At 41.5% G+C, this 12203-nt stretch overlaps 1 protein-coding gene across 1 annotated transcript; it reads right to left on the bottom strand.

Moving 5' to 3' along the window:
- Nucleotides 1–3883: 3883 nt before the first annotated feature.
- LOC117657764 (olfactory receptor 6C65-like) lies at nucleotides 3884–5963 on the bottom strand. Its single transcript, XM_034405882.2, has 2 exons — nucleotides 5852–5963; nucleotides 3884–5073 (listed from the first exon to the last, which is right to left on the bottom strand). The coding sequence occupies exon 2, from the start codon at nucleotides 5050–5052 to the stop codon at nucleotides 4114–4116; it is 939 nt and encodes a 312-aa protein (XP_034261773.2). The 5' UTR covers nucleotides 5053–5073; nucleotides 5852–5963; the 3' UTR covers nucleotides 3884–4113.
- Between the last annotated feature and the right edge of the window lie 6240 nt (nucleotides 5964–12203).

Below are 12203 nucleotides of genomic sequence, written 5' to 3'. Positions count from 1 at the left end.
CTTGAACACTGGGCCCTATCTAACAAAATGAAATTCAATGTAGAGAAAAGTAAAGTCTTACACTTAGGTAAGAAAAACCAAAAGTATACAGATAGACAGGGTGACACCAAGCTTAATAACAGTAACTGTGAGAGGTATCTTGGAGTCTTAGTGGACAACCAGCTAAATATGAGCCAGCAGTGTGCAGTGGCAGCCAAAAAAGCCAACACAATCCTAAACTGCATTAACAGAGGGATAAAATCAAGATCAAAGGAGGTACTAATACCACTCTATAAAGCCTTAGTAAGACCACACCTAGAGTACTGCATTCAGTTTTGGTCACCACGCTATAAAAAAGATGTTGAGACTGTAGAAAAAGTGCAGAGGAGAGCAACCAGGATGATTAGGGGACTGGACGCTAAAACATACGATGAATGGTTGCAGGAACTGGGCATGGCTAGTCTAGTGAAGAGAAGGACCAGGGGAGACATGATAGCCATCTTCCAATACTTGAGGGGCTGCCACAGAGAGGAGGGGGTCAAACTATTTCCCAAAGCACCTGAAGGCCAGACAAGGAATAATGGATGGAAACTGACCAAGGAGAGATTCAACCTGGAAATTAGGATAAATTTTCTGACAGTGAGAACAAACAACCAGTGGAACAGAAGTTGCCTTCGGAAGCTGTGGGAGGCTTTCAAGAAGAGATTGGATTGCCATCTGTCAGAAATGGTGCAGGGTCTCCTGCTTGGCTGGTGGGTTGGACTAGATGACCTACAAGGTCCCTTCCAACTCTGTTAATCTGTATTAAAGGTTAAAATTAAAATTATCATCTTAAAGGGGTTAAATTGACTTTTAACTCGATGGGTTTGTTTTATTCTCACTGCTTTGGAATTTGCATGTTGCATTCTCAACTAATGACCACAACTGGGATTAGAACATCCATTGCTAAGTGAAGCAGCTGGTAAATGAGTCACTGTCAGGCCCCAATCCAAGAACAACCCATAGAGTTACTCTTGAGTCCTTTCTGTTATTGTTCTTTAACTATAGACAGAATCTTGTCAGACTAAAGCAACTAGTCCCGTGATGGCGAACCTACGGCACGTGTGCCACAGGTGGCACATGGAGCCATATTGGTGGGCACGCAAGCTCAGCTCAGCTCAGCCCAACCCAGCTGAATTTTGGGCCTTTTGGGCCCACCTGGAAGTCAGCAAACAGGCCATTTCCGGCCTCCGGAGGGCCTCCAGGGGGAGGAGGCTGTTTTTGCTCTCCACAGGCTCTTAGAGAGGCTCTGGAGCTTGGGGAGAGCAAAAAACGGGCCTTCCGGTCCCACCGGAAGTTGGCAAACAGGCCATTTCTGGCCTTTGGAGGGCGTCCAGAGGGGAGGCTGTTTTCACCCTCCCTAGGCTCCTAGAGAGGCTCTGGAGTCTGGGGAGAGTAAAAAACAGGCCTACCGTGCCCACTATACCATCACGTGCCAAAAGCAGAGGGAGCGGGAGGGGGTCACATGCGCATGCACAGGGGGGCGGGGCACATAGAATTATGGGTGTGGCCACTTTTGGCACGTGATGGCAAAAAGTTTCACCATCACTGAACTAGCCTCATAACTATAGATATAGCAATAGCAATAGCACTTAGACTTAGAAACCAATTCACAGTGGTTTACAGCCCTCTTTAAGTGGTTTACAATGTCAGCATATTGACCCCAACAACCTGGGTCCTCATTTTACTGACTTCAGAAGGATGGAAGGCTGAGTCAACCTTCAGGTGAGAATCGAACTGCTGGATCTGCTGGCAGCCAGCAGTCAGTCAGCAGAAGTAGCCTGCAGTACTGCATTCTAACCACTGTGCCACCATGACTTTTCAGATATACTCTGCTACGGAGGAGCTGTTTTAACCCTCTTCCTGCTGGCCAAACTTTTCAAACCCTGCTGCCTCTTTGCCCTCTTGAAATAAGCCCCTCCCTCCTGGGAATCCAAACCACAGTCAACCACAGTTGCACCAATTTTTACAAAATTTTTCCTGCAGTCATTGTGTGACTCACCACGATTGTTAAATGCATCACATGGCTGATAAACTAATCTGATGTTCCTCGTTGACTATGCTTGTTGAAAGCCAGCTAGGAAAATCATAAATGGTGATGCCATGAATCCAGGACACTGCATACACAGTGGTGGGATTCAAATAATTTAAGAACCAGTTCACTGCCCTAATGACTGGCTTGGTGGGTGTGGCCTGGGGGTGTGACAGGCATCAGTTGACCTCCTGCATCCCCTCAGAACAAAAACGGGCATCCCCTGATAGCAGTCTTCTTTGTGGCAGCCCCTGAGATATTGGAAGACTGCTATCATGTCTCCCCTTCCTTCTTTTCATTAAACTAGACATGCCCAATTCCAGCAACTGTTCTTCATATGTTTTAGCCTCCAGTCCCCTAATCATCTTTGTTACTTTCTTTGCACTCTTTCTAGAGTCTCCATATCTTTTTTACATTGGGACTACCAAAACTGGATGCAGTATTCCAAGTGTGGTCTTAGAAAGGCATCATAAAGTGGTACTAACACTTCACGCGATCTTGATTCTATCCCTCTGTTAACGCAACCTAGAACTGTGTTGACTTTTTTGACAGCTGCAAGCACACTGCTGGCTCATATTTAAGTGATTGTCCACTAAGGACTCCAAGATCCCTCTCACAGTTACTGCTATTGAGCTGGGTACCATCTATACCAGTGGTCACCAACTGGTGGTACTTGGACCACTGGTGGTCTGCGAGAAAATTTTGGTGGTCCGCAGAAAAATTATTCGCATTTTTTATATTGCACTAAATCAGGGGTCCTCAAACTATGCCCCCTGGGCCGGATACGTGCAATGAACACTTGTGTTACTGCAGAGAGTCTTCTCCTTCTGGGTCTTTTTGTGCAGATTGGAGGGGGGTAGAAATTCCAACTTGGGATCTGTTTCAGCCTCCTGGTGCGGGGCTTTGGACAAAGGCTGGAGGGAAGCACCACTGGTGGCGAAGATCTGGAGGGCTTTGTCCCAGTGGGACTGTATCATGGCCTGGAATGGGCTGATCATCTCAGCCCGCTGAGCCTCCAGACACCAGTATCTGGCCTTGCACTCCAACAGGTGTTTCCTCTGCTTGGAAAGCCTATGCTCATAGTCCTCAGTGAGGTGCTTCTGCTGAGCCTCCATCTCGGTCAGATCCAATTTGAACTGAGCCAGCAGTTTTGCCAACTCTTTCTCGTGGTGGCTGCTTAGCTCCAACAACTGCTTCCTGTTGGGGCCCTAAGGAGCCCGGGCAGGCAGGAGAGGAGTGGTTAGGAGGGGAGAGGCGAGTAGAGGCCGGCGAGGTGCCCCTCAACGTGAGTGACATCAAGTTGGCCATGCCCACCCAGTCACATGCCCACCTAGCCACACCCACCAGCCAATCATTAAGCTGATCATATTCGTGGTCCACAAGATTTAAAATTATGAATTTAGTGGTCCCTGAGGTCTGAAAGGTTGGGGACTCCTGATCTATACTATACCTGCCTAAATGTAGAACCTTACTTTTTTCACTACTGAATTTCATTTTGTGAGATAGGGCCCAATGTTCAAGTCAGAATATTCGTGTAATGAGCACTCTCTTCAAGGAAAATAATATTAATTCTGTTTAACCTTCCCCTTCCCCTTTAAAGTTTATCTAAGTGTAATAGTAAATGGGAAACCCTGGGAGACAGGGCATGGTCAAGCGAACAATTGGGTAAAATTTAGCTCAGCAGGAATGTGGGTGGGCCAAGAGGCTCAGAAGAGACCCTCCCTAGTTTCTTAACCTGTAAACGGAAAGTGGGGGGGAGGAAACATGTAATTTCAGATTTGCAAGATAGGTTTCAACCTTGTGAGGTAGACAAGACAGGAAACACCATTGGATAAGCTTGGTCTGTTTTATTGCAAGGATGAATTAAGAAACATTTTGCAATGAACTAGTTCCAAAACTTCCAATATAAAACATTTAATCCCCCTTACCCTCACCACCAGTTACATAGGCACCTGATCAATCAATCAATCACAGGTTCAACAGATATCACCAATCTATTTTTACTCTGACCACATTCATTCTTTCCTTTTTTTGTCTTCCTCTTTCAAATATGTTGACATTCCTCATATTTTATGAGTTATCCTCTTGCATCCCAAGGCATCTTTCAAAGCATCTTTGACCTGCTTGTTCCTCAGAGTGTAGACAAACGGGGTCATGAGGGGACAAACCACATTGTTGAGAACAGCCACTGCATTATTGAAATTTTTCCCTTCACTTTCCTCAGGGATGAGGTACATAGAGATGCAGCTTCCATATGTGATGGAGACCACAATGATGTGGGAGGCGCAGGTGGAGAAGGCCTTTTTCCTCCCTGCAGCCGTTGGGATGCGAAGGATGGTGGAAATGATTATCATGTAGGATATTGTGGTGATCGCTAAAGTCCCTAGAAGTGAAAAAATAGAAAGGATGAAGCCAACGAGCTTCAGGAGACGCGTATCCCCACAGAGAAGTTTCATCAGTGGTTTACTGTCACAGAAAAAGTGATCAATGATGTTTGAGCCACAGATGGGGAATTGTGCAAAACATATGGTTTGGCCAAAAATCAAGATGAATCCTGCAATCCAAGAGATCAGCACCATCCAAGTGCAAACCCATTGGTTCATGATGGTGGCATATCTTAAAGGATTGCAGATGGCCACATAGCGGTCGAAGGACATCACCGTCAGAAGGAAAAAATCTGTAGTGCCCAAAAAGAAATAAAAAAACAGTTGGCTGATACACCCTGCGTAAGAGATGGTTTTCTTCCCCGATGCCAAATTGATCAAAGCTTTGGGAATGACCGCTGAAGTGTATCCAATTTCCAAGATGGCGTAATTCCTGAGGAAATAATACATTGGGGTCCTGAGGTGGAGATCCACAAGGGTGATAATAACAATCAGAATGTTTCCAGATATGGCCATCAGGTACATGACCAAGCAAAGGACAAATAGAAACATCTCAGGCTGATGACTTTCAGTAAATCCTAGCAGTAAGATCTCGTCAGTCTTGGTTTGGTTCTCCATCTTATCTTAGTTGTGAGCAATCTGCGGACATAAAACCCTTTGGTGAATTAAGTGAACTTTCATTGTTTAAGAATCTGAAACTAGGCAAATAACCCAAATTGTTGGTATGACCAGCCATTCAGGATATTTATTGGGAAGCTGAGGTGGGAAGAAAATCAATTTAGAAATCAGTTTATTCGTGCATTCCCCGTGAACTCCTCGAATCAACAACAGAAGCTGTCAACAGCTAAAAGGACACAGATAAAGAACAATAGAGCAAAGATTGCTTAACCATCCATCAGTCGCATTATCAGGCTGAAATTGCATTCATTTCAACGTCCCAAAGAAAATCCAGTTGCCTCCTGAAAAAGCATCTTTGAGACAACCATGACCTGGATGACTGAGAAGCTCCATAGGCAATATTAATTAGTGCAATATCAATGCAATATCGGGTTTTCAATCCAATTGTATAGAATGTGAAGGTGTTTGTGTTTTATTTTTATAGTTATAATGTACACTGAAGATGGCATTTAGTTTCGTTGTGTGAGGTGCAATGACACTACTAAACTAAACTAAACTAAACTAAACTAAACTAAACTAAACTAAACTAAACTAAACTAAACTAAACTAAACTAAACTAAACTAAACTAAACTAAAACATTCATGTCAGAGAATAGGTAACCAGACACAAAGAGGACACCCCAAAGTTGACAGGTAAAGAATACATTGAAGGAATTTGCCAAAGATAAACACTTCAAAACACAAAGAGCTATTTTGACTATAAATAACCCCAATCTTAGGACTTCAGATTGTAGCCTACCTTTGAATGCTGTCTTTTATGTTCTCGAATAAGCATCTTCCTCTTTAAGCAGCATAAGTGTCATCCTTATGCAAACCCAGCTCGGATTGGCCCAGAATTATTCTTCTAACACTGACCTGCGGAGGAAGAAGTTATAAGCTTGGGTTTATTCCCCGTTAATTGGTTGTCTTCTGCCCAACTACTGGTTCATGAGTGTAGATATTGACTCTTGCTATTAATTGATTGACTTCTGCACAACTACTGGTACTGTAGACATTGACTCTTGCTATTAATTGATTGACTTCTGCCCAACTATTGGTTCTTGAGTGTAGATATTGAGTCTTGCTATTAATTGATTGACTTCTGCCCAACTATTGGTTCTTGAGTGTAGATATTGACTCTTGCTATTATTGATTGACTTTTGCCCAACTACTGGTACTGTAGACATTGACTCTTGCTATTAATTGATTGACTTCTGCCCAACTATTGGTTCTTGAGTGTAGATATTGAGTCTTGCTATTAATTGATTGACTTCTGCCCAACTATTGGTTCTTGAGTGTAGATATTGACTCTTGCTATTATTGATTGACTTCTGCCCAACTACTGGTTCATGAGTGTAGATATTGACTCTTGCTATTAATTGATTGACTTCTGCCCAACTACTGGTACTGTAGACATTGACTCTTGCTATTAATTGATTGACTTCTGCCCAACTATTGGTTCTTGAGTGTAGATATTGACTCTTGTTTTTTAATTCATGTGATTCCTCTTCAGCCTAATGTCTCATCACAGAAAATGATGAATATAAATTCATTTATGTGATATTTTCCCTCCTCATTCTTTGGCTGTTTTTTTGGTATTATAAGGGTTGGGTGCAGGAATCTTTCTCAGTTCGACATTTGTATATGCTATCCTCCTATGCTCATATGTGTCCTTTTTCTAAATTAAGTCCTCCAACATTTTTGCCTTTTACAGACATAAATGTGACTTTTTTAAAAAAGTAAAGTATAGCAATACTTAGACAATAATTCCAACAAATTATTTTCTTGGGTATGGAAGAATGACAGATCAGACTTCCAACTCAAATCTATATCTGAAATATTGGATTATGATGAGAGTAAAGCAAAGGGCAGGAAAAAAGAAACAGATTATCATTTGATGTTGGCTGTACTGTACTATAAAAATACAATCTGCTTCATAACATCTTTTCATTTCACTTCCTATGATGCAATTTTCTATATATATAATAATATATTAATATATATTAATAATAATAATATATTCTATATATATAATAAAACTAATTTTATTAGTTTTTTAAAAAACAAACAAAAACAGATATTTACATCTTCTTCTTTTCAACATCTTCGCATCAGTAATCCATATTTATACATTTTCTCTTTCTTATCTTAATATATCTTTTATACATATATTTCTAGTATATCATATATATACTGTTATAATATATTCTATTAATCTAAATTTTTTTTATTTACATTTAACATAAACAGGTACCTAATTTAATTTCCACAGTTTTTATATCTTCCCATTTGTTTCCATATTCCTCCACCTAATTTAACTATTGTTTAGTTTTCCTTTGTTCCCCCCTTCTCCTCCAACCATTTATACCATTTTCCCCAAACTAAGTAATATTCTATTTCATCTTTTTCTTGTATCTCCTTATCCATTTCCGCACACTCCATAATTTTTCTAATCACATTGTCTTCTATGATGCAATTTTCAAGTGAGAGTTTTGGATCTATTAGCATTTGCTCAATTATTGGAAGGCAGGCAATGCTTCCTTTTACACCAACTGTAGCAATTTTCCCAAACTGCTATAGAATTGTAAGCATTCCTTGTAAACTGAAAAACAGTTTTATAAAATCCAGAAAAGAAATACAGGTCCTCATTTGAAGCTCCTTGTAAACTGAAGTTCGATTAATAAAATAATAAATAAATAAACTGATTTTTGCTAAAAACCTATGCACAGGAATCTTCTCAATTAATGGTCAGAATCTGTTTAGGGTTAGAGAAGGGTCAACAAGACTCAAGAAGAATTGGACTTTACCTACTGATGAAGAAGTTATCAAGAAAATTTTGGAATGTGCTGAAATGAGCAAATTGACATTTGAAATTAGAGAACAGGAAGACAAACAATATTACTTGATATGGGATTTATTTTATCAATGGCTAGATAATAAAGCATGGAAATGAAACATGAAACATGAAATGAATGTAATAATAAATATGAAGTGGTTTTTTATGGGAGAGAAGCCACTGTTAAATAAGAATAATGAGAATAATAATACAAAGGGATATAATAAATTGTCAAATAAGAGAATTTTGGATATGGGATTAAGTACAAAAGATTTGTAACCGATCAACCCACTTTCTGTAATTGTAATGGATGATGGTTGTTTTAAGTTTTGTTTAAAAAAAATCAAAAGAAGAAGAAGAAGAAGAAGAAGAAGAAGAAGAAGAAGAAGAAGAAGAAGAAGAAGAAGAAGAAGAAGAAGAAGAAGAAGAGGAAGAGGAAGAAGAAGGATTTAACTCACTTGTGGCTATGTAGGGATTCTAGGATGATCCCTCTTTTAACTCCACACACAGGTTCTGCTACTCCTTCTCCTACATATTTTCCGTTAGATTAAATTCAATACATCCACCTAGAAAATGTGAATCAGAGGGATTTCTCCCTCAGCTTCCAAAACCTTCAAAAGGAAATCGGAATCTTACAGCCACTGAAAGGACATGGATACATTTCAAATATTATAGAAAAAAAAATATTAGAAAGTACTGTATACATTTAAAGAAGGCTCTACCCCTTTCGCTGTGAGTTATTTATAAAGTAATAAAGACGGGTGGAAAAAAAATCAAATAAATAAATAAATAATAATAGATTATACATTTGTCTTTTTTTTTTTAAAAAAAAAAAGTTCATTCAATTTATTGACTGAACAATACAAACTGGGCAATACAGACTGAGCAAACAAATTTTAGCCCTTCTAAGAATTAATAACAGTACTAAAAAAAAAAGGAATGATCTTGGTATGGAATGAATAAGCTAGGCACCTCATCAGAATCCATGTGTCCATTTATTTTTCTTGACCAAACCTCAGCTGAAGGCTCTTTTGCTATTTTTTTTAATTTGATTTATATGCCGCCCTTCTCCGGAGACTCAGGGCGGCTTACAATGAGTTAAGCAATAGCCTTCATACTTTTGTATATTTATACAAAGTCAGCTTATTGCCCCCACAAACTGGGGCCTCAATTTACCTACCTTAGAAAGGATGGAAGGCTGAGTCAACCTTGAGCCTGGCGAGATTCGAATTTACAGTAATTGCAGACAGCTGGTGTTAATCACAATGCTATCAGTCTGCTGAGCCACTAGGCCCCGATTGTGCTGTGATTCAAAGACTAAACAGTGAGTGTAAGCATGTGGAGATAAGAAGATAGCAGCCCTTTCTGAGTCCTTCAAAGAAATGCTTCTTTCTCTAGGACCTCCAGGAGAAGACATCCAGGAGAAGATGACAAAAGTTCATTTGCTATAAGCAGCCAAGAGATACAACACGGATGTCCCTAAGGGATACTATTTGAAGTTCTTAGCTACAGAAAAATTGAAGGTCCTTCAAGTTACTTCTCCACCTCTACAATCAGTTAAAGGATGTAGAATCTAGATAGAAGCTTTTTTTTTCAATTGAAAAGTTTTAAAATGTTTTACAAACAAATTCCACCCCCTCCTTCCCCCACAAATTCCCTTCTCCCTCTCCCCCCCCCCCGACTTCCCAGAGCAAAATACAGGGTATTGCATTTAGCAAACATAATCTAACATATACAAACTAACTATAAGCTCTTAACTCCCCCTTACTCTTTATCTCCCGCATAGGTACCAAAATGTCAGAGTAAAAAGAAAAATCATCTAAATATTTCATTCATAAGCTATTTGCAACCTTTTAGTCCCATATTTGTTTTGTATATAGTCAGTCCATCTTCTCTATTCCAGTACATATCTTTCATTCAAACGATCCTTCAAATATGCAGAGATTTTAGCCATCTCCGCCAAATTAGCTACTTTTAATGTCCATTCTTCAATAGTAGGTAGTTCTTCCTTCTTCCAATATTGCGCCACCAAAAGTCTGGTAGATAGAAGCTTTTGAGGACATCCTCTCATAGATACTAAGCTAATCCAAATATCCCTTGTTGAGTGTAAATCCTTCCTGTTCCTTTAACAATTTCACAATTGGGGAATAGCTCTTCCCAATCTCAAACAATATAGACTTATTTCTACTAAAATGCCTTTCACCTAAACCAGAATATATTTTGATGGACCAAGATACATTCCCCTAACAATCTTACCCTTCCAGAGCTTACCTTAAAAGTTATTGACTTTGGTGTGACACATGGGCGTGTCATTCCAGAGCGAACAATTTCAAAGATATAGTTGTGAACATGCTTGTTTAGATTATACCTCGGGACAACTTCTATCTATAAGGGGTGGTGTGGTGGCTGAGCGGTTAAGACGCTGGGCTTTTGGGCTGGAAAGCTGGGCAGCCCAGTTTTGAGATCCAAGCACCATACGATGGGATGAGCTCCCATCCTCACCTCAGCTCCGGCCAACCAAGCAATTCGAAAACATGCAAATGCAAATAGATAAATGGGTACCACTTTGGTGGGAAGGTTGCAGCGCTTTGTGATGTCATGCTGGCCACATGACCACGGAAATGTCTTTGGATAGCACTAGCTCAATGGCCTTGAAATGAAGATGAGCACCGGCCCCTATAGTCGGCAATGAGTAGCAGAGTAAAATCCGCAGGGACTCCTTATTTACTTAGTATCTATCTATACCAAACAATTTATCCTATTGGATGATATTAGCTACTCATTAGAGGTTGTCTGAATCTCCATACGATGTGACTAAGCACTGTTCATTCAGCCGCGTTTTCTTTATTTCCAAAATATTTTATACCCAAACAATGAAACAAAGCCAAAATGCAGTAGAGTATAATAGAGCAGGGGTCCCCACCTTTGGGACACTAGTGGGCCATGAGGGGATTGCAATCAGGCCACAGAAATGGCCAGTGAATGCGCGCATAAATATTTGCATGAGCAGTGGGCGAGTGTGAGCGCAGCTGCGCATGAGTTCATTTGCATGTATGGCAGGTGTGAGTGCACGCTGCTCATACAAATGAAGCTGTGGGTGTGTGCATGAGCTTGCTGACTCCTCACATGGAATCAGCCCTTCTCCCCACCCATTGGCCCGTAAAGTCAGAAACATGGGGGAACTCTTGCATTACTGAAACCTGGCTGGGCTTGGAGGGAGGTGTCCCTCTGACCGAACTTTGCCCGCCAGGTTTTTGGGTGCTACACCAGCCGAGAGCCCAGGGTAGGGTAGGGGGAGTGGCAGTTGTGATTAAGGAGGCCCAGGGTCCGCGGGAGGTCCCTGTTCCACAGATAGATGGGTGTGAGTCCCTCCTCATGAGATGGGGTCCGCAAGGTCAGTTGGGCCTGCTGATTACGTACCTATTGTCCAGCTGCGTATCATCGGCCCTGCCCGGGCTGCTCGACGCTCTATTGGGGCTGGTGGTTGAGTTTCCCAGATTTATTGTGCTGGGGGACTTTAATCTGCCTTCCCTGGGTGGAGTGTCAGGGATGGCTCGGGAGTTCATGGCCTCCATGGCAGCCATGGACCTGACTCAGATAATTCAGGGCCCGACCCATGTGGGGGACACACACCCGATCTTGTTTTTATCTCGGAACAGTGGCGTGCGGAGCTCGGTGGGGGAATGCCAGTCATGGACCCTCTGTCATGGACCGATCACTATCTCCTCCGGCTGGGCTTCCATTATGCCACCCCCTGCTGCTGAGATGCGGGACCGACCACCTGGTTCCACCCCAGGTGCTTGATGGACCCTGAGAGGTTCCAGATGGAGCTTGGGCCGATACCTATCTCTCTTTCCCATGCCCCGGTCGAGGCCCTGGTGGATGCCTGGGAAAGGGCGGCCTCTCAGGAGGCTGCAAGGGGCCTACTAGGCCAAAAATGGAGCATGGGTGGTGGTGCATGAAGCAATGTATGGAAACTAATCAAGGAGAGAAGCAACCTAGAATTAAGGAGAAATTTCCTGACAATTCAGTGGAACAACCTGCCCTCAGAAGTTTTGAATGCTCCAACATTGGAAGTTTTTAAGGAGAGATTGGACATCCATTTTGTCTGAAAAAGTTATAAAGTTTCCTAAGAAGACTAGAAAACCTCCAAGGTCCCTTCCAACTCTGTTATTCTGAATAGTTTTAGAATAACCAGGAGAGGGCGACAAAGACCAGACCAAGCCCCAGAGAATCCAACTATCTCAAAATATGTCTGGGATTTTTCTAGTACTCT

The sequence above is a fragment of the Pantherophis guttatus genome, chromosome 4 (genome assembly GCF_059756535.1).
Source record: "Pantherophis guttatus breed Tessera chromosome 4, ASM5975653v1, whole genome shotgun sequence".
Lineage (NCBI taxonomy): Eukaryota > Metazoa > Chordata > Lepidosauria > Squamata > Colubridae > Pantherophis > Pantherophis guttatus.
This window is presented reverse-complemented; position numbering and strand designations above follow the sequence as displayed.

Coding starts and splice junctions, on each gene's coding strand:
- LOC117657764 (XM_034405882.2), bottom strand. CDS start 5,052: ATGGAGAACCAAACCAAGACTGACGAGATCTTACTGCTAGGATTTACT.